This window comes from Catharus ustulatus, chromosome 5, assembly GCF_009819885.2.
Source record: "Catharus ustulatus isolate bCatUst1 chromosome 5, bCatUst1.pri.v2, whole genome shotgun sequence".
Taxonomy (NCBI): domain Eukaryota; kingdom Metazoa; phylum Chordata; class Aves; order Passeriformes; family Turdidae; genus Catharus; species Catharus ustulatus.
In genome coordinates, this window is record NC_046225.1 from 75,374,748 (window position 1) to 75,396,537 (window position 21,790).

At 50.2% G+C, this 21,790-nt stretch overlaps 1 protein-coding gene across 9 annotated transcripts in view; it reads left to right on the plus strand.

Moving 5' to 3' along the window:
• Positions 1–21,790, plus strand: part of DYSF (dysferlin) — a 74,218-nt gene that overhangs the window by 45,534 nt on the left and 6,894 nt on the right. For 5 of the 9 annotated variants that reach the window (XM_033059831.1, XM_033059832.1, XM_033059833.1 and 2 more), the window contains 12 exons: positions 3,822–3,920; positions 4,475–4,603; positions 5,264–5,419; positions 6,846–6,937; positions 8,203–8,373; positions 9,124–9,266; positions 11,613–11,752; positions 12,522–12,610; positions 12,791–12,886; positions 15,233–15,374; positions 20,916–21,015; positions 21,221–21,399. In XM_033059831.1, the coding sequence (XP_032915722.1) occupies positions 3,822–3,920; positions 4,475–4,603; positions 5,264–5,419; positions 6,846–6,937; positions 8,203–8,373; positions 9,124–9,266; positions 11,613–11,752; positions 12,522–12,610; positions 12,791–12,886; positions 15,233–15,374; positions 20,916–21,015; positions 21,221–21,399 (1,536 nt within the window). Of the gene's footprint in view, positions 1–2,760; positions 2,773–3,821; positions 3,921–4,474; positions 4,604–5,263; positions 5,420–6,845; positions 6,938–8,202; positions 8,374–9,123; positions 9,267–11,612; positions 11,753–12,521; positions 12,611–12,790; positions 12,887–15,232; positions 15,375–20,915; positions 21,016–21,220; positions 21,400–21,790 lie in introns of all 9 variants that reach the window. The other 4 variants (XM_033059828.1, XM_033059825.1, XM_033059829.1 and 1 more) reach the window with 1 other exon arrangement.

Sequence of the window (21,790 nt, forward strand, 5' to 3'; positions counted from 1 at the left end):
CCCCCTTCCCAATGTCCATCCACATTTTGAATTTCCATGGATGATTTTTTGGTTTAGGACAAACAAAATCCAGGGAGAAAATAAAGAGGGAAAACTGCAAAGCATTAATTTAAAATCAAACTATGGGAATATTAGGTGGGAATAAACCATCCCATTGTCCTGGTTTTTCCAGGATCCTCCAGGAATGGGAGTCAATTTGATAAACCCCAGTTTGCAAAAAGATGGGAATGTTTCCTTGAGAAAAGCATCCCAGTTTGGAAAACTGTGTTCCCATCTTCCTTCCCGGCTCCTTCTCCTTTATGGCTTGGGAGCTTCACACAAAAGCAGGAGCTGGGAATGAGGCCCAGGGGCTGCAGCTGGGGAAATTTTGGAAAAAAGCTTTTCCAGCCAAAAAAATCCAGCGTAGTGCAGAGCGTGTGAGGGAGGTCCTGGATTTCCGCGGGATCTGGGGCGTGAATGGTGAGGGGGAAGAGTTTAAACTGCCAGGGGCGGGGAAGGGTGGGATCTGGGGATGGAATTCTGCCCTGGGAAGGTGGGGAGGGGCTGGGCTGGAATTCCCAGATTTGCTGTGGCTGCCCCTGGATCCCTGGAGTGTCCAAGGCCAGGTTGGATCCACCTGGGACAGTGGGAATTGTCCCTGAACATGGATGGAGTTGGAATGGGATGGGATTTCAGGCCCCTTCCAATCCAAATTGTTCCAGGATTCTGGAGCCCCTCTGCTCTGGAACCAGGCTGGGAGAGATTTCCTGGAGAAGCGAAAATGCCAGGGAATGCTCAGAGTCCCTGCAGGGGCTCCAGGAGAGCTGGAGAGGGACTGGGGACAAGGACTGGAGGGACAGGACACAGGGAATGGCTTCACTGGGAAAGGGGAGATTGGGCTGGGATGTGGGGAAGGAATTCCTGCCTGGGAGGGTGGGGAGGGGCTGGGCTGGAATTCCCAGATTTGCTGTGGCTGCCCCTGGATCCCTGGAGTGTCCAAGGCCAGGTTGGATGGATTTGGATCCACCTGGGATGGTTGGAAGTGTTCCTACCATGGAGCTGGGATGAGCTTTCAGGTCCCTTCCCATTCTGTGATTCCATAATTCCATGACTCCATAATTCCATGATTCCCAGGCACCTCCCAGAGGAGAGGGGCTCAGTAGGGATTCTCGGACCCCTCAGCTACTCTGTGCCCTGCTGAGGAGCCCTACAAGGCCGTTACTCCTCCTTTACTCCTCCTTTACTCCAGCTTGTGCTGCTTTCCAAATCCCCCATCCCTGGACACACTAACGGAGCCGAGCGGAGCCAATTCCATCTGATCCATGTCTGCAAACTATTTGGGATAATTGGTTGTTTGCTGTGTTTGCTCCTTCCACATCCAAGCCCACATTTCACGGCTTCTCCGGTTTCTGTTCCTTGGAAGAGCTCTGGGTGTTGGATGGCTCCTCCTGGGAATGGTTCCCATCCCAGAGCTGCCCCCCCGGAATGTTCCTGATGGTTTTGATATTCCCAGTTGGGAGCCAGCCCATGGCACTGCCACTGCAGAGGGGGGAAAGTATTCCTGGAGAAAAATCCAGGATTTCCACAGCCGGGGTTTGTAGGGTCATGGAAAGGTTTGGGTGGGAAGGGAGCTGAGAGTTCCATGGCAGGGACAGCTCCCACCATCCCAGGGGGATCCAAATCCATCCAACCTGGCCCTGGACACTCCAGGGATCCAGGGGCAGCCACAGCAAATCTGGGAATTCCAGCCCAACCCCTCCCCACCCTCCTAGGCAGGAATTCCTTGCCCACATCCCAGCCCAATCTCCCCTTTCCCAGTGAAGCCATTCCCTGTGTCCTGTCCCTCCAGCCCTTGTCCCCAATTCCAGCTCTCCTGGAGCCCCTGCAGGGACTCTGAGCATTCCCTGGCATTTTCCCTTCTCCAGGGGAACATTCCCAGCTCTCCCAGAGCAGAGGGGCTCCAGAATCCTGCAATGATTTGGGTTGGAAAAGACCTCAAATCCCATCCCATCCCATCCCACCCCATCCATGTTCAGGGACATTCCCACTATCCCATGTTGCTCCAACCTGGCCTTGGACACTTCCAGGAATCTGGGAACAGCCACAGCAAATCTGGGAATTCCATCCCAACCCCTCCCCACCCTCTGAGGCAGGAATTTTTTCCATAAAGGAGAAATTCTCCTTCCTCCATCTGTACTTTGCTCCCAGAGCTGCTGCAGCTCCTGGGGTGATGGGATTGGGTGGAATGATCCCATTATTCCCGGGATATCAGAATGGGAGGTCCCTCTTGGGAAAAAGGTTGGAGTTCCAGGGTGGTGAGAGGGGAGAGGGATGGGACAGGGATAGGGGGACAGGAAACCTCTGGATAATCATGGCAGCAGCTTTCCATGTGGGAATAAGCTCTTTTTCCAGGAAAATTTCAGGATTTGGTCACTTGAGGTTAAATTTATCCACAAGGGATTCTCACCAGTGGGATCCATGAAAAAGGTGGAAAGGGAGCACAGATCCTAATCCCAGTGATCCCTGGATAAACCCCTGGAGGTGCTTTGGGATACCTGGAGGGAATTTTATCCATCCCCTGCATAAACGAAATTCCTCAATCCATCCTTTGGCAATCCATTGCTTTCCATGGCTTTACCATTCCCAAATGGAATCATATCCATCACCGTTAACATTGCAGCTGCTCCCTTCCCTCCTTTTACGTTTTCCTCATTTTTTCATTGGAATATCAACCAAAATCCAGCAAAATCTCTAATCCAACTCTTTCCCTTGGGGCTGCAGATGATTCTGTGGGTAAGTCCTGGGATGAATCCAAACGTTTTCCTTGTGTCCCAATACCTGTGGAATGTCCTGATGTCCGAATGGAGCCCTTGAGAGAATAAAATGGGAAGTGAGGAAAGGAAAATCGGGATTTTTCCACCCAAAAAACGAGGTGGCAGAAGCCTTGGAGCAAATTTCCGGAATATTCCAATTAAATCCAATGTCCATCCACTAAATCCTTGACCCTTGGCTTCAAATATAAATCAAATCAAAAAAATCCATTTGGAATCCTCTGTGAGGTCACTAAGCTGGAATTCTGTGGCCTCCTGAAAGGAGACACCAGGAATTTCCAGGAATTTTTCATGGATTGCTGGCAAAGTGATCTCGAAAACGGGATTCCTATAAAATCCATGGAATATTGAGCCAAGCATGGCTGTTTTTCCTCCTGGAATAGCATCCTTGGAATGGTTTTCAGCAGGAATGAGGCAATTGGGAGATGGTGAGAGCTGAGGTTTTGTGAGATTTTCCCAGATTTTTTTCTGTCTGAGGGATTTTTCCTTCTGGAGATCTGAGCACCGTTGGGTTTTAATGGAAATATGGAAGTTTTATGGATCTATTCATTTATCCTCAGGTTTTCTTGGGATGAGGAGGTTGGGAGGTGCTGGGATACAACCAGGAAGTCAATCCCTGTCTCCCAAATCCCAAAGGATTTCCGGGGAAAGCCTGAAATTGGGCATTTCAAGCTGTTAACACTGGAGTTGAATTGGTTCATTCCCTGCATGGAAATCCCGGGATTTCCCGCCCTCCGAGTGGCCAAAAATTCCCTAAAAATGTTCCAAATCCTTGGAATATTCTTCTTGGAGCTCTACCTCATCTTCCCATGAAGAATAATCCTCTTGGGAATATTGACAGTGGTTGTAACACCTGGATTTGGGGTGGGAGCATCCCAAAAAACCTGGAAATCAGGGATGGGGTTGATGCAGGGTTCACTTCCCAAGTCTGGGAGCTGCTGTTTTCCCTTTTTTTTTTTTATTTTAAATTTTTTTGTGGAAAATGAGTAACTTTGGGATCTCTGGCTGCAGGAGGAGGAATTCATCGACTGGTGGAGCAAATTTTACGCTTCCACGGGAGAGAGGGAAAAATGTGGATATTACTTGGAAAAGGGATTTGACACCTTGAAGGTGAGTGGCTTCCCTTGGGTGTGGATCCTTGGAATTCCACTCTCCATGATGCCCTTGGGATTTTTGGCCCTTTTTTTCCATTAGGGTTCAAAAAAAAAAAAACAACAAAAAATTCAATTCCCTTTGGTAAATCCTTTCAGGGAACCTCCAGAAATTTTCCCTTCGGAAGTACTGGGGAATTGCCCCATTGGGAAGAGTTTGGGAATGAGGAAAATCAGGGAATGAGGAAAATTCCTCAGGGAAGAGGGAGATTTAGGCACAAAAAGTGTTAAATTTAATGCAAACTCCCAAATAGGGAAGATTTTCCATGGTTTTAAGGAAAACATTCCCAGCTGGAGGGTCTCTATCCATGAAAAACCCACCAGGAGACTTTGGCTTTGTCTGGGTCTTTGGGATGGGCTGGAATTTCTCGTGGGATTCTCCAAATTCTCCTCACTGCCCCAGAGGGAAACAAGGAGGAAAAAAATCCCAGAAATTTCTCCCCATGGGATGAATTTTCCAGGACTGAGGGATTTGGTTGGAATTTTTTCCCTACTCCATCTTTCCCTCCTCAGGTCTATGAGACAGAGCTGGAAAATGTCGAGGAATTTGAGCATCTCTCCGACTTCTGCCACACTTTCAAGCTGTTCCGGGGGAGATCCCAGGATTCCAGCGACGACCCCTCGGTGGTGGGGGAATTCAAGGTGGGATGGGCCCTCTCTCCATGGATTTTATCCAGAGGGGTGGGAATTGGGGGATATTTAAAGTCTGAGAGTCCAGGAATTGCGAGAGTTGTGGAATCCTCATCCATGGAAGTGGCCAAGGCTGCTTGAGAGGGGCTTGGAGGAAGCTGGGATGGTGGGAATATCCGTGAACATGGATGGGATGGGAATGGGATGGGATTTAAGGTTCCTTCCAACCCAACCCATTCCAGGATTTTGGGAGGGCTGGGAATGTTCCCCTGGAGAAGGGAAAATGCCAGGGAATGCTCAGAGTCCCTGCAGGGGCTCCAGGAGAGCTGGAGAGGGACTGAGGACAAGGGCTGGAGGGACAGGACACAGGGAATGGCTTCAGTGGGAAAGGGGAGATTGGGCTGGGATGTGGGGAAGGAATTCCTGCCTGGGAGGGTGGGGAGGGGCTGGGCTGGAATTCCCAGATTTGCTGTGGCTACCCTTGAATCCCTGGAGTGTCCAAGGCCAGGTTGGATCCACCTGGGATGGTTGGAAGTGTCCCTGCCCATGGGAATGGGATGGGAATGAGATTTCAGCTCCCTTCCCTCCCAACGCATTCCATAATTCCACCCCCCATTCCAAGCCTGGTCCCATCTCCATGTGTTCTTCCCTGAATTCCCGCGTCCCTCCCAGGGTTCCTTCAGGATTTACGCTCTTCCCGAGGATCCGCGCGCTCCAGTGCCTCCCCGGCAGTTCCAGCAGCTCCCGGCCCGGGGGCTCCAGGAATGCCTGGTCCGGGTTTACGTCATCCGCGCCTTCGACCTCCAGCCCAAGGATTCCAACGGCAAGGTATCCCAAAATACGGAGCGGGAAAGTGCCAGACTGGCTCCTGCAGTGGATTCTTGGAACAACTCAGCCCTTACTGGTCAAAATTGGGTGAAAATTTTGTTGAAATTGGATCAAAATGGGGTCAAAATCGGGTGAAAATGGGGTTAAAATTGGGTCATAATTAGGCCAAAATTGGGTTAAAATTGGGTTAAAATTTGGTTGAAATTGGGTTAAAATTTGGTTAAAATTAGGTGAAAATGGGGTCAAAATGGAACCAAATTTTGATTAAAATTGTGTCCAAATTGGATTAAAATTGGGTCAAATTTTTGTCAAAATTGGATTAAAATTGGATCAAATTTTAGTTAAAATTCGGTCAAAATTGAGTCAAAATTTACAAATTTGCCCTAAAATTTAGGAATTTGTTCCTGTTTTCTGCCTCCCTTGGAATATTTGGGTATTCCAGGAGCTAACTCTTTTTGTCTACTGGGATTTTTCGGGATTAGTTCCAAGAGTTTTAGGTTTGGTTTCATTTTGGGGTTGTTTTGGTGTTTACTTGCTTAAGGAAATGAAATTTTGATTTTCCCAAAATTCCTTCTTACAAAGTTTTGCTGGTCTGGGAGGGAAATTCTGGGAAAATGGGAGGTCCAAAACTCTGGGAAGGGAAAATTCCTTTCAGAGTCTCTTTGTTCCACTGGAAAAGAGCGGAAAACTTAAGGAACACTGTGGGAAATATGTAAGAAAAAAATATAGGAAAATAGTAAATACACATGAAAAATTTATGGAAAAACAATGAATAGACACAAAAAATTGTGGAAAATATATGGAAAAAATATGGAAAACATATATGGAATATGGGAAATATATGTGGAATACATGGAAAAATAGATGAAGAAATTCCAACCACTTTTGAATTTCTCCCCATTTTTAAAATGGATTTGGTATGGAATTGTTTCATTCCTTAGAAATTTCCCATGAGTAATTCCCAAGGATTAAACAGAAGGGAAAAATAAAAGGGAGTTTTTCCATTTAAAACCTCAAACAGACCAAAATCTGATCCCAAATTTCCTCTGGGATGGGAATTTTCCAGAGGCTGATCCCAGCCCGAGGAATACCTGGCTACTCATTCCATTCCCTGAGCTCTGTTTCCCAACCATTCCTTAAAAAACAAATCAGCAGGAAGAGGAAATTCCAGGAGAAGTGATGAGAAATCCTGGCCTGGGTGTTTTTCCAGGGAATTCTTGGATGTGACTGGGATGACGGATCCAGGAAAAATCTTTTTGATGGAATCTCGTCCTTGTTTTTTTTTTTTTTTTCCTTCTCCTGGCAATAAATCCAACTTGAAATATTTGATTTGGGAGAGGGATGGGATTTGGAACAACCTATGGAAAAGGGTGGGGCTGGAATCCCATTTTTGGATTTTTGTGTTTCTTTCCTTGCCCGTCTCCAGTGCGATCCCTATGTGAAGATTTCCGTGGGAAAGAAATCCATCAATGATCAGGAAAATTACATCCCCTGCACTCTGGAACCCGTCTTCGGGAAGTAAGTGTGGATTCCCATCAGGATCCATGGGATTTTTTGGATGTCCTGTTGAGGGAATTGTGCTGGACGAACCAGAACTTCCCATTCCAGCACCCAATTCCAGGTTGGAGCAACTCGGGATAGTGGGAAGTGTCCCTGTCCACGGCAGGGATTGGGAATGGGATGGATTTTAAGGATTCTCCCGTTCCAATCTATTCCATGATTCCCTTCATCAATCCCTGGGATTTCTGAGATGTGGATTGCGGAGCCAGAATTCCATAGCAGAGGAATCTGGATCATCCCATTGATGGGAAAGAGTTTGGGAAACTTCTCATCCAGGAATTTTGATCCAATGTCTGAAGGAAAAACCTGAGGAATGGAGAGGAATGGGACACCTCTGAGTGTTCAGGAAAAGGATTATCCGTGGATAATTGTTTCCCTCAGAAACTGGATAAAATTCCAAGGATGATTGTTTATCCAAGGCTGCTCCCACCAGTCCAGGCCACCAATGCTGGGAGACCTTCCCAACAAAGCAACACTGAGAGGGAGAGGAATTTAAATGGAATATGGGGAAGGAATTGCTGCCTGGGAGGGTGGGGAGGGGCTGGACTGGAATTTCCAGATTTGCTGTGGCTGCCCCTGGATCCCTGGAGTGTCCAAGGCCAGGTTGGATCCACCTGGGATGGTACAAGTGTCCCTGAACATGAATGGGGTGGGAATGGGATGGGATTTAAGGTCCCTTTCAACCCAAACCATTCCAGGATTCTGGAGCCAGGCTGGGAGAGCTGGGATGTTCCCCTGGAGAAGGGAAAATGCCAGGGAATGCTCAGAGTCCCTGCAGGGGCTCCAGGAGAGCTGGAATTGGGGACAAGGGCTGGAGGGACAGGACACAGGGAATGGCTGCACTGGGAAAGGGGAGATTGGGCTGGGATGTGGGGAAGGAATTCCTGCCTGGGAGGGTGGGGAGGGGCTGGGCTGGAATTCCCAGATTTGCTGTGGCTGCCCCTGGATCCCTGGAGTGTTCAAGGCCAGGTCGGACACTGGGGCTTGGATCCATGTGGGATCAGGGAAGGCGTGGAATGAGGAGGTCGTTAAGGTGTCTCCAATCCAAACCATTCCATGATTCCTCCATAAACAAAGCCAGCACAGCTCAGCCCTGTCCCTGTGGATCGGGGTGACTCCGGCAAACTCAGGGGCTCTGATCCATCCATTGGGTTGGGACGGGGTGTGGATCCATCCCCACGGCATTCCAACCACACCATCCTGTTTGTTTCCCTGTTTCCCAGGATGTTTGAGCTGAGCTGCACGCTGCCCCTGGAGAAGGACCTCAGGGTCACCCTCTACGACTACGACCTGCTGTCCAAGGACGAGAAGATCGGCGAGACCGTCATCGACCTGGAGAATCGCTTCCTGTCCAAATACGGCGCCCGCTGCGGCCTCCCCCAGACCTACTGCGTGTGGGTGCCCCCCTCCCTGCCTTGGAATGTCCGAGGATCCCGGGATTGGGGTGCTCAGCTGGCCATGGGATCGCAGCAGGGTTTTCCTGCGCTTCCCAGAGTCCTGGTTCTCCTCCAAGGAGATCCTGCTCCATCCCTGGTGGCCTCGTGCTAAAGACGCCCTCAGAGAAGCTGTGGCTGCCCCTGGATCCCAGGAATGGGAGATTGGAGTGGGATCTTGGGAATTCCTGACTGGGAGGGTGAGGAGGGGCTGGGATGGATTCATTCATCCCTCCATCCATCCGTGACTGGATTATCCTGGAAAAGGATCATTCCCACCCCAAAAAACGCCAGAGTTTGGGAAGTTTTGGAAGTTTGGGAATGGGGGATGAGGTCGGGGATGATGGGAGAGTTGGGAATGTTCCCCTGGAGAAGGGAAAATGGCAAGGAATGCTCAGAGTCCCTGCAGGGGCTCCAGGAGAGCTGGAATTGGGGACAAGGGCTGGAGGGACAGGACACAGGGAATGGCTTCACTGGGAAAGGGGAGATTGGGCTGGGATGTGGGGAAGGAATTCCTGCCTGGGAGGGTGGGGAGGGGCTGGGCTGGAATTCCCAGATTTGCTGTGGCTGCCCCTGGATCCCTGGAGTGTCCAAGGCCAGGCTGGATCCACCTGAGACAGAGGGAATTGTCCCTGCCCATGGAATGGGATCACCTTTAACCTCTTTCCAGCCCAACCCATTCCATAATTCCATTATTTTGTTTGGTTTCAGCTCCGGCCCCAACCAGTGGCGTGACCAGCTCCGCCCTTCCCAGCTGCTGCACCTCTTCTCCCTGCAGCACAACTGCAAAGCTCCCACCTACAAACCCGACCGGATCATCTTCCGGGATCAGGAATACGTCCTCTCCGAGCTGGGTGAGATGTCGGGGATGCTTTGGGAATTTCCTTGCTGCAGAGAAGGGGATGGAGCTGGAGACATCACCAGGATTGAGTGATGGCATTGTCCTCATCCTCCTTTTCTCTGTCCTCCTTGGTTCTAAATCATCCCCAAACTTGCCCCAAATCCTGGGATTGAGCCCAGACCTTCAATCCAGGAATGCTGAACTTGGGTTGGACCAAACCCAGCATCCAACCTGATATTCCAAGTGCTGACAGAGCAGCTCTTCCTTTGGAATCTCATTTTGGGAATGGTCACTAGAGGGAGACAATGTCCCACACACAGACCTGGGAATTCTTTTGGGATTTGGGGGAGCTGAGGGACAAACTCACCTTCTACAAAGAGGGGAAAAGTCATGGACATTTGGGGAGTTTATTGATTCCCCACGGCACCTCCCTCTGACCCAACATTCCTGGGGCAAGTGGGATTTTTTGGGAAAACTCTGCTTTAAGGCACAAAAAGAGGGGTTTAATCCCAGGAGGAAGTGAAATCCCTCCGGGCCTGACCCAGGAACTGCAGTTTGGAATGATGGAATGGTTTAGGTTGGCACCATAAAGGTGATCCCATTCCACTCCCACTATCCAGGGACAATTCCCACTGTCCCAGGTGGATCCAGCCTGGCCGTGGACACTTCCAGGGATCCAGGGGCAGCCCCAGCAAATCTGGGAATTCTCCAGGGCTTCCCCACCCTCAGAGGCAAGAATTCCCCGTATCCCACCGAAATTTTGATTGGATTTTTTAAGGCCAAGGATGTCACCAGAGACACAAAACAAGGCACAGCCCAGCACTGATCCCTCCCTGTGCTCTTGGGAAACAAAGCACAGATTCCTTCAGGAATTCAGAATTTCCCCTGAGGAGAAGGGAAGTGAGGAATCCTTATGGAAAAGTTTTCCAGGGAGAGCTGGGGAGGTGTTAAAACGTGTCCCCCCTCCGTGCTGTCGCAGCAGCGAGTTCAAACAGCAGAACAAAGCCCCAGGCTTGACCCGGAGCAGATCTGGAATCCAGCTGCGAGCTCCAGAGCCGGACCAGGAATAAACTGGAGCTGTTAAACACCAGAGCTGGGATTTTACAAGCCCCTCCCCCCAGCCTGTTATTCCATAACTCCCAGATTTTGTTGTTCTTTGAGAGGGGCTCGTTGTTTTCCCGGTGCGTAAAGCTGGAATTCCAGGGTTTGGGAAATCGTTGGAAATTAGCCCAGCTGACTGGAGTTAAGCTGTTCCTTGCCAAGGAAGGAGCTGGGATATCTCACCTGGATTTGGTGGAGTTGGAATGATGTTTATGGAATGATATTTATATTCATGGAATGATATTTATGGAGCACTTTTAGTTTCAATTGTGGGGTGAAATCCACCAACCCCACCCTGGAATTTGGAGATTTTTTGGGTTGGACTCAGAGAAGCAGGGAATCATTTAGGTTGGAAAAGACCTTGAAGATCCTGGGATCCTGGAATTCTGGGATCCCAGAAATCCTGGTAAAGATCCCAGGATCCCAAAGATCCCCAAGATTCAAATCCAACCTTATCCAAGTGTCACATCCAGTTGCTCCTTGGACACCTCCGGGGTGGAGACTTCACCAATTCCCTGATATCCAGGGATACGGCATTGTGTCCAGGAATGGGATGGGGAGGGAGGACTTGGATGGATGATGGATGATGATGGATGGACGGATGGATGATGGATGCATGGATCCTGACTGGGAAGAAAAGGCAGGAATATCCATTATTGAGGAATCTTGGCACATTTGTGGCAGGATCAGGAGATGGTGTGGAGCAGGTGAGGAGGGGGAGGATGAGATAATTCCGGGTCTTCCATGGATAGAAGACCACAAATATCCTGGTGGGACTGGAGTAGGACCTTGGAACAACCCCCAGGCTGTGCTGTGGTGTCTCTGTGTCCTTCCTCCTCCTCCCATTCCCATCTTTCTCCCCAAATCCCGCAGAGAAGAAATGGGATCCCACCGGGAACTCATTCCTGTCTGCCCAGCTGAAGATCCTGGATGACTTTAAACTCTGGGATAAACCCTTGGGAGTGGGAACAGGCAGGAATCTGGATTTCTGGGCCTTTAGGAGAGCTGGATCCAGGAATGGGATCAATCCCTGGATTCTCCTTTCCATGGGATCCCTCTGGATCCTTGCCGTGTTTCCCTGGCTGTGATCTGTGGGGTGGTTGCACGAAGGTCTCCATGGTTTTTCCTGCTGGGAATTCTATCCCTGTGCCCAGGGATGGTTTGTGGTGATGGATTTGGGAATTCAGGCTGTGCTGCTCCAGCTCTTCCTCTCCAAAATCCATCCCTGTGGGATTCACTGGAGTTTTCCCTGCGGCAGAGGACGGAAAACCCCCGAACCCGCACCTGGGGCCGGTGGAGGAGCGGCTCGCCCTGGCCGCCCTCCGGAAGCAGGGATTGGTTCCGGAGCACGTGGAGACCCGTCGCCTGTACAGCCCCCTCCAGCCCGACATCGAGCAGGTGGGTCCTGGAACGCGGCTGGAAGAGCCCAGGAGCAGCATCTCCCGATCCAACCATGCCCAGGGGGAGAATCCTGCTGGGAATGTCTGCCCTGGGATACTGGGAGGGGGATGTGGTCATTCCCTTCAGCTCCTGCTCCCACTTTTAAATTTAATGTACTTTAATCTAGTTTAATTTGATTTTGTATTTTTGGTCTAAAAATCCTATTCAGAATTCTTCTCCCAAAATCCCGGGATCACTGAGGTTGGGAAATCCCTCCAGGATCAACCTGTGTCTGATCCCACCTTGGCACTGAGTGCCACATCCAGGAATTCCTTGGACATCTCCAGGGATGGGGATTCCAAACCTCCCTGGGCACTTCCAATTCCTGACCACCCTTTCCATGAGGAAATTCCTGCTGTGTCCAACCTGAGCCTCCCCTGACTCAGCCTGAGGCTGTTCCCTCTTTTCCTGTTATTTCCTGGGATCAGATCCCAAATCCCACCTGGCTCCAACATTCCAGGGACTTGTGCAGAGCCAGAAGGTCCCTCCTGATCCCTGTTTTTTTCCAGGCTGAGCCCCTTTCCCAGCTCCCTCAGCTGTTCCTCAGGATTTACATCCATCAACACATTCCCAACTATCCCTAAAATAATTTTAAAATAACCTTTAATGCCACTTTTCCATTGAGGAATTCTCCGCTCCCACCCAAAGATCCCAGATCTCCCTGGGGAGGTTCGGGTGTTCCAGTTTGGAATCTCCCAAGGTTCCAGGGCTCTGTTTTTCCATGCAGGGAAAGCTCCAGATGTGGGTGGATCTCTTTCCCAAATCCCTGGGACATCCCGGCCCCCCTTTCAACGTCACTCCACGCAAAGCCAAGAGGTAACTTCCCATTTCTTCCACATCTTTTCTTTGGGAAAGGAGTGGGGAATGCTCGGAAACCTTGGATGGGGTTGGATTCACCCACCTGGATGAGGGGCAGGAGTGGGACCATCTCCAGGGAAATCCCTCAGTGGGATGAGTTTTCCACCTTCCCATGGTTTTATTCCCGGGATTTTCCAGGTTCTACCTGCGCTGCATCATCTGGAACACCAAGGACGTGATCCTGGACGACCTCAGCATCACCGGGGAGAAGATGAGCGACATCTACGTCAAAGGGTGAGCGTCCCGCTCCGGAGCCTCCAGATTCCGGAGAGGCAGGAGCAGCAGGGGAGCAGCAGGGAAGGAGTTAAAGTGGCTCTTGGGTTGGTGTTGGTGGGATAGACCTGGATCCTGCTGGGATGGAGGGACTGTCATGGATGGATCACCAGTTATGGATCTGTGAAGTTCTGACTGTGGATTCACATCTCTGACCATGGATCCACCTTTCCAATCATGGATCCACACCTCTCCAGTCATGGATCCAAACCTTTCCAACCATGGATCCACCACTCCAATCATGGATCCACATCCTTCCAAAAATGCATCTCATCTCCAATTATGGATCCACACTTTTCCAACCATGGATCCACCACTCCAATCATGGATCCACATCCTTCCAAAAATGGATCTCCTCTCCAATTATGGATCCACTCTTTTCCAGCCATGGATCCACACCTCTACAGCCATGGGCCCACCTCTCCAATCATGGATCCACACCTTTCCAACCATGGATCCACCTCTCCAACCATGGATCCACACCTTTCCAGCCATGGATCCACCTTTCCAATTGTGGATCCACACCTCTCCAGCCATGGATCCAAACCTTTCCAACCATGGATCCACCTCTCCAACCATGGATCCACACCTCTTCAGCCATGGATCCACCACTCCAATCATGGATCCACACCTTTCCAAAAATGGATCTCCTCTCAATTATGGATCCATGCTTTTCCAGCCATGGATCCACACCTCTCCAATCATGGATCCACACCTTTCCATCCAGGGATCCACACCTTTCCAGCAATGGGTCCACCTCTCCAGTCATGGATCCACACCTTTCTGAATATGGATCTCATCCTTGACTATGGATCCACGCTTTTCCAGCCATGGATCCACCTCTCCAGTCATGAATCCACACCTCTCCATCTCTGGATCCAGATTTTTGGAAGACACGTCTCTGCTGAGCTCACAACCTTTTTCTTTGGATCTCTGGGATGATCCCATGGCAGTATTTTTCCTTGGACTACTTGGATGTTCCCATAGTGGGATAAGATGTGGGAGCAGCTTGGCCATGGGGAGAGGAGCTCGTCCTCTGCTCATTCCCAGCTCCTCTCCCAGAATTTTTCCATGCTCATAGATTGGATTGTTTGCATGGCTGCTTTCTTTGGAATTCCCTTTATTCCTGGAAGCAGCTCCTCTGGCACGTTCCCTTCCCCATTTAGGATTTATTTTGTGGCAAACAGGGCAATCCCAGCCAAGGGAGTTCCTTTTTTTGTTCCTTTTTGGGATTTATGGGCAGGAAGAGGCGGGATTTGGGAACAGACTGTAAATCCCTGGTTTACAATCCTGATTTTCCCCCTGTAAATCCAGAATGCCGTGCAGCTTTCCTGGTATTCCCATCAAGTCTGTTGTTATCAGCTCCAGTTGAGCTGTTCCGTGTCTTTTGGGACTCCTAAAAAGTTGTGCTGCTGGAAAAGTGGGAGCAATCCAGGGATTGCTGAGATCTTTCCAAATTTTTAGCATCCAAGTGAATCTTGAAATGAATGAAACCTTGCTCAGCTTCCTGAGCTTCCATCCCAAAGGAAAGTCATCCTGAAAAATCCAGTTGGGAAGGGGTGAGACGATCCCTTTTGTGCCTAAGGATCTGCCCTATGGATCAGGAATCCAGTGGGGGCCGTTCCTTCCATCCATTGCTGCCTCTGGAACAGGGGCTGGAACCTGCCTATCCTAGACTGGATATTAGGGAAAAATTCTTCATGGAAAAGCTGTCAGGCTGTGGAATGGGATTCCCAAGAAGTGATGGACAGGCTGGGAATGCTGGGAATGTTCCCCTGGAGAAGGGAAAATCCCAGGGAATGCTCAGAGTCCCTGCAGGGGCTCCAGGAGAGCTGGAGAGGGACTGGGGACAAGGGCTGGAGGGACAGGACACAGGGAATGGCTTCACTGGGAAAAGGGAGATTGGGCTGGGATGTGGGCAAGGAATTCCTGCCTGGGAGGGTGGGGAGGGGCTGGGCTGGAATTCCCAGATTTTCTGTGGCTGCCCCTGGATCCCTGGAGTGTCCAAGACCAGACTGGACATTGGGACAGTGGGAATTGTCCCTGCCATGGATGGGGTGGGAATAGGATGATCCTTAAAACCATTCCATCCCAACCCATTCCACGATTCCATAGTTCTGGAGTTGCTCCCCCCAGCCCTGGCTGATTTCCCAGCTCTGGGTCTGCTGCCTCCCCTCTCCCATTCCCAGGTTTTTCCCCACCCCCAGCAGCCATTGGGATCAGGAATATTCCATTTGTGACACCGAGCGAGATCCCAAATCCTTGCCGCGATCCCGGTTTTCCATGGGCTCTGTTTGTCCCTGGCAGGTGGCTGGTGGGACACGAGGAGAACAAGCAGAAGACGGACGTCCACTACAGATCCATGGGAGGAGAAGGGAATTTCAACTGGAGATTCATCTTTCCCTTCGATTATCTGCCAGCAGAGCAGATGTGCCATGTGGCCAAGAAGGTGAGTGGTCCTGGATGGAATTCCTGCATCCTCGTGGGAATTCTGGGGTGAAACGGGAATTTTAGACCTGCAAAGCTCGGGCTCTCAGTGGTGTTGACAGCGAAATTTTGGGAATTTTGTTCAAAATTCCATGTTTGGAAGCAAAATGGGATCGGAATTAGAGGGATTTTTTTTTTTTTTGAGAGACTGATCCCTCCAGGAAAGATTCATCCAGGCTGGAGCAGGAAAAATATTGGAGCAAGTGTCCAAATGCTCTTGGGCAATAGGGATATTCCAAAGCTGGAGGTGGCAATTCCATGGGAATGGTTTGGTTGGAACCTCTGTTTTCCAGCATGGAATAATAAGCATTGTGTTGTGCAAAAAATTCCCAAAAAGGTGAAAAATGGGGAAAGGAAGGAGCTGCCTCCAAATCCCTGATGGGAACATGGGTTGGGATGAAGAAAAGCTTTGGATTCAGGGAGAGGATTGGAATGGGAGTTGAAGTGGATGGGGGTTTTTTGGATGGGATTTTGATCCCCTCGTTTCTCCAGCTGCTCCTGGTGTCCCTTGGATCAGTTATGGATGGAAAGAAATGGGGTTGGGATGGGTGCATGGAATAATGCAGGGGAAAGTTGGACAATGGAAATGATGGGAATTAGGGAAAACAGGACATCAAACAGTAGAGGAATTGAATTAATTTAAATTTCCTTCACCTGGAGATGAAAAGAATTAAGAGAAATAATCCAGTGGAAGATTCCGTATCCATGGAAGGGGATGGAGCTGGATCATCTCCAAGATCCCTTCCATCCCAAACCATTCCATGATTCTGTGATTTTTGGCTCCTTGTGGTTGGTGGAGAGCAGGGAAAATTCTGGATTCCTGTGGCACCTCCTTGGAGGCTCAAAGTCCTTCCTTGACCTCACCCTGAGCCTTCATCCCTTGAGGATGCTCGGATTTGGGATACAGCAGGAATTTCCTCGTGGTCAGGCATTGGAATTGCCCGGGGAGGTTTGGAATCTCCATCCCTGGAGGTGCCCAGGGAATTCCTGGATGTGGAACTCAATGCCAAGGTGGGGATGGGTCCCAGGTTGGACTGGATGATCCTGAAGGATTTTCCAAACTCAGTGATCCATGATTCCATGATCCCTGCTTTAGCTCAGCCTGAGTTTTTACGGAATATGAGGTGCCCAAAGATCATCCCTGAAACCCTCTGTGATCCCCAAAACCCACAGAGATCCCCATCCCATCTTATTTTCCATGGAACCAGCACCTCAGCTGGGAAGATGCCGAACAAATCCCCCATCCCAGACAATTCCCAGCTTCCGAAGCGCTTCCCGGGCAATTCCAATGATTGACAGAATCCCAGCCGGGCCCGTTTCACGCTTCATATCCCACAGATCCCGAGTACAGGATGTACTACATCCAATTATCCCGCTTGGAAAAAGCCAAGACCCCCTCCATAAAACCCCTTTTAGGCAAATCCATCCCGCTGTGCCGACCTGGAATCCTTTCCCACCACATGGCTCCCAGCGCTGGATCCGAAAATAAACACCTTGTAAAAGCTCTCTGTAAAGGCCGGAATAATGAAGGAAAAGCCGGGTGGAGCATTCCGGCTCCGGGAATTTTTTGATCTCGCCATGTGCTGTTTGAACTCCGGCGCGGTTCCTGCGGCCGTAAAAATCCCGGCTGGAAAGGCAGGGGCGGGAAGGTGGAATTTCAATCAGAGGTTGGGAGTGATTGTGGGGAATTGGGAGCTGCTCAAAACCACCTGTGCCCAACCAGGCTGGGAGGGAAAAGAGTTTTCCAGGGGTTCTCCTTTGTTTGGAGCTCCCTGGAGCGTGGCCAGGTGGATTAGGAATCATGGAATTAGGGAAAGGTTTGGGTGGGAAGAGAGCTGGAAGCTCATCCAGGGACAAATTCCCACTCTTCCAGGTGGATCCAGCCTGGCCTTGGACACTGCCAGGGATCCAGGGGCAGCCCCAGCAAATCTGGGAATTCCAGCCCAGCCCCTCCCCACCCTCCCAGGCAGGAATTCCTTGCCCAGATCCCAGCCCAATCTCCCCTTTCCCAGTGAAGCCATTCCCTGTGTCCTGTCCCTCCAGCCCTTGTCCCCAGTCCCTCTCCAGCTCTCCTGGAGCCCCTGCAGGGACTCTGAGCATTCCCTGGGATTTTCCCTTCTCCAGGGGAACATTCCCAGCTCTCCCGGAGCAGAGAGGCTCCAGAATCCTGGAATGGTTTGGGTTAGGAGTCTCCTGCATGTCCGGGCCCCTAAAATTCCGGCAGGATGCGCCTGAAACAGGACTTTTTGGACCAAACTTCCTCTCCTTCCCAAAAATCACTTTTCCTTTTTGTATTCTGGAGCTCATTCACAATCCAGGAGAAATGCAGCCCTGTCAACACATCTGAGCTGATTTTTCCCCTGCCTTTCCTGCTGCTTTATCCGCAGAAATCCATAAAATATCCCTGAGCCTCCCTTTGCTTGGAAAACAAACCCTCAAACAATAATTCCAACTTTTTTCCCCATGGCTTGGACAAGGCTGGGATATAAATTTCGCGCTCCGGGTTGTTTTTACAGGGAATGTTTGGAGCTCGGTTTAATCATGGAAGTGAATTTCACGCTGCCTTGAAAGGGACACACAAACTTCACTCGGCATCGAATTCCCCCTTCCCAATTCCCTGCTCCTTTTCCTGCCTTTCCAGCGGAGCTCTGGGTGTCCCCAGCTTGACAGGATTTTTCTCCACCAAAATGATATTTTATGGTGTTTTTCCATTAAAAAAAGGGGGGAATTTGGAGAGATGGAGCATTGAATTCCCACCTGGAAAGGGTTGAGCCCCACCTGAGTTATCCCTGGAATGTCAGGATGTTGGGATGAGGGATTGGGATGCAGAGCCAAGGTTTTGTTCCCTTTTTTCCTGGATGCTGCAGTGGGAGGGAGGGAAGGTGGAATTCCAAAGTCTACCGGGTTTGCCAGTGGTTCCATGGAATCATGGAATGGTTTGGAATGGGAAAAGCCGTAAAACCCTTCCAGGGACACCTTCCATGATCCCAGATGTCCATCCAACCTTGGACATTCCAGGGATCCAGGGGCAGCCCCAGCAAATCTGGGAATTCCAGTCCAGCCCCTCCCCACCCTCCCAGGCAGGAATTCCTTCCCCACATCCCATCCAATCTCTCCTTCAGCTTCATTATCCCGAGGGATACGGATCCAGTTGGGATAGGTGGGAGATGATCCCAAGTGTGAGCTTTTCCTCAAGTTTGGCTCCGTGTGGATGGGCTGGGGCAATGAGAAATTCCAGCAAATCCTTGGGAAACTGCATCACCCCAGAAGGGATCGTGGGATGCGTCTGGAGCATGGACGCCTCCATGGAATGGGGGAATGTTGGGATGAACCTTTGTGCCAGGAATTCACTGGGAAGAAGAGACACCTGGAGGACGTGAAGCTCATGGAAGTTTCCTTTCCAGGGAATATTCCAGCTGGGAAATGAGAGGATCTTGAAGGTCCCTTCCAGCCCAAACCAGTCCAGAATTCCATGGATTTCCCCCTTTTCCAAGCCAAGCTTAGATGGGCACCTGGATTTTTCCTGGAAGGGACAATCCACAGGAGCTTGTGGTGTTCACCTTGGAGATGGATTTTCCACCACCTGGGAATTTTCCAGCCCCTCCCAAGGTCATCCCAGCTTTGTTATCCATGGATCCCTTCTTTCCCTGGTTTCTGGGAAAGGGGAGAATCAACATCAACTCTTCCTCGTTTTTTAACAGTCTTAATTTAAAACGGCTGGAAAAACTGGGAAAAATCCCCTTGGATAAACATCCCCCTGGATAAACATCCATCCCAACCCACTGCAGCCAGCAGAGGGGAGAGGGGGAATTTTCCATGGACTTCATTTGGGATTTCTGGATTATCCGATATCTCAAATGCATCCATAAAATGCTCCAATGCAAAATTCCTGGCACGTTTTCCCAAAACCGGGCAGGGAACGGAGCGAAATTGAAACAGAACCATCCATGGGGATCTCTTAAAATGAATCCAATGGGATTGGAGTGCCCACGGACTCCCAGCTGGAATATTTATGTTCCTATGGAATGCGACACCGTTTCCCCCCACCCCTTTTTTTTAATAATTTAATATTGGATGAAATAATGAATCCGAGTCTTGGGGTGAATTTATGGAGTGACGGATGAATAACGCTGGAGTTTCCTGCTTTTAATTAAATCCCGTCATTTCTGACACTTCCAGGAGGAATTGCCACCAGGACACCCTTGGAGGGCTGTCAGGAATCCCGCTGGGATTTTCCTCCTCTTTTCTGGAGCCAGGAATAACAATCCCAACAATCCCTCGGCTTTGGGGTGGGATTCTGTCTTTCTCCTTTATCCCAACATTTCTATTTGGACATCAGGTGGAATTTTTTCATGGGAAGGGTGGAAGTGCCCCAGGAGGTTTGGACTCCCCATCCCTGGAGTTGTCCAAGGAATTCGTGGATGCTGAGGTGGGGATCGGACACAGCTTGGACTCGCTGATCCTGGAGGGCTTTTGGGATTCTGGGATTCTTAGTCCTGACTCCCAGGCATCCCAACAGTGGTGTTGGATCCCTGTTGGAAAAAATTCCTGGTTTCACACCTGGAAATGGTGACGCGGATGCCACTTCCCAGGCAGTGGATATTCCTGACTCCGGGGCGCAGAACTGATGGATAATTTGGGAATGTTCCCCTGGAGAAGGGAAAATTGCAGGGAATGCTCAGAGTCCCTGCAGGGGCTCCAGGAGAGCTGGAGAGGGACTGGGGACAAGGGCTGGAGGGACAGGACACAGGGAATGGCTTCAGTGGGAAAGGGGAGATTGGGCTGGGATGTGGGGAAGGAATTCCTGCCTGGGAGGGTGGGGAGGGGCTGGGCTGGAATTCCCAGATTTGCTGCGCCTGGATCCCTGGAGTGCCCAAGGCCAGGGACTTGGATCAGCCTGGGTGTGATATCAGCAGATTCCTGGGATACCGTGGAATCTTCCTTTCCATATCCATGTTCTGTGAATAAATTCAGGAGCTGGCATTTGATGGTCTCTGATTGTCCCACAGGCCTTGGAGCAGATCGGAGCCATGGTGGAAGGGGAGGGATCTTTGGGAATTCCCTGCTGGAAGTGCTGATTTAAGGGTCAATCCCATATTTTTCCATGAATTAAGAGGAATGTGAAGTTTGGGAGCGCTGGCACTCAGCGCTCATTGTTCTCCTCACCTTGGAGAGTTGCCTTCATTGGAATTGTGGGAATTCCTGTCCTGTCCTCTTTGGGAATCCCATGGAGCCTTTTCCTAAATTAAATTAAATTATTTAAATGAAATTAGTTACATTCATTTAAATAATTAAATTGAGGTGTAAATTGTTGCCAACACCTTCCAGAAGCATCTTGGGTTTTCCACTGATTTTCCTTATCCAAGAGTTTTCCAGAGCTTGTGCTCCTGCAGATCCAGAGCAGGACACCTCAGGAATTCTGGGATTTCCAGAGCCAGGCTCTCCCCAGTTCTCCTGTTGAATCTTTAATTTTCCTGTGGTTTCTTTCCTGGTGGGATTTTAGGAACACTTCTGGAGCTTGGACAAGACGGAAAACAAGATCCCACCCCAGCTGATCCTCCAGATCTGGGACAACGACAAGTTCTCCTTCGATGACTATTTGGGTAAGTTGGGAATTTTGGGATCCATCCCAAGAAAGGGAAAACAGCACAGGTTGTCCAGAGAAGCTGTGGGTACCTGGGATGGCGAAAATTGGGAATTTGGATTGGGATGGTTGGGACGGCCCAAACTCCATGGAATCTGGGAACATTCCACATTTTAAGGACTGTCCCAACGGAGATGTCTCACCTGGAACGCTCTTCCTTGCAGGATCCATCCAGATGGATCTCAACAGGATGCCCAAACCTGCCAAGACAGCAGAAAAATGTTCCTTGGATCTGGTGGATGATTCCCTGTCCTCCGCGCGCTCCGTGTCCCTGTTCGAGCAGAAAACCGTCAAGGGCTGGTGGCCGTGCGTGGCCCAGCAGGACCAGCAGAGGATCCTGGCGGTAAAGTGGCCTCTCCGTGTTTTCCCTTGGATCCTTCACTCCCATTCCCATCCCTGGAAGTGTCCAAGGCCGGGTTGGATGAGGATTGGAGCACCCTGGGATAGCGGAATTTTCCCTGCCCACGGCGTGGGGTGGGGCTGGATGGGCTTTGAGTTCCTTCCCAGTCCAAACCATTCCAGAATTCCCTGAAAGCTTCCTTCAAGAAATTCCGTTTCCAGAGGGAGATTTTTGTGGATCCGTGGTTGGCTGGAAGTTTTCCAGCATCATGCAGAAGAACGATCAGGTTTTGTGGGAATTTTCACTGTGGTTTTTGGAATGTGCCGCCAAATTTGATTCCATATCACGACTATTCCCAACAATCTCGTGTCCTAAACACCAGGAAAAAATTCCA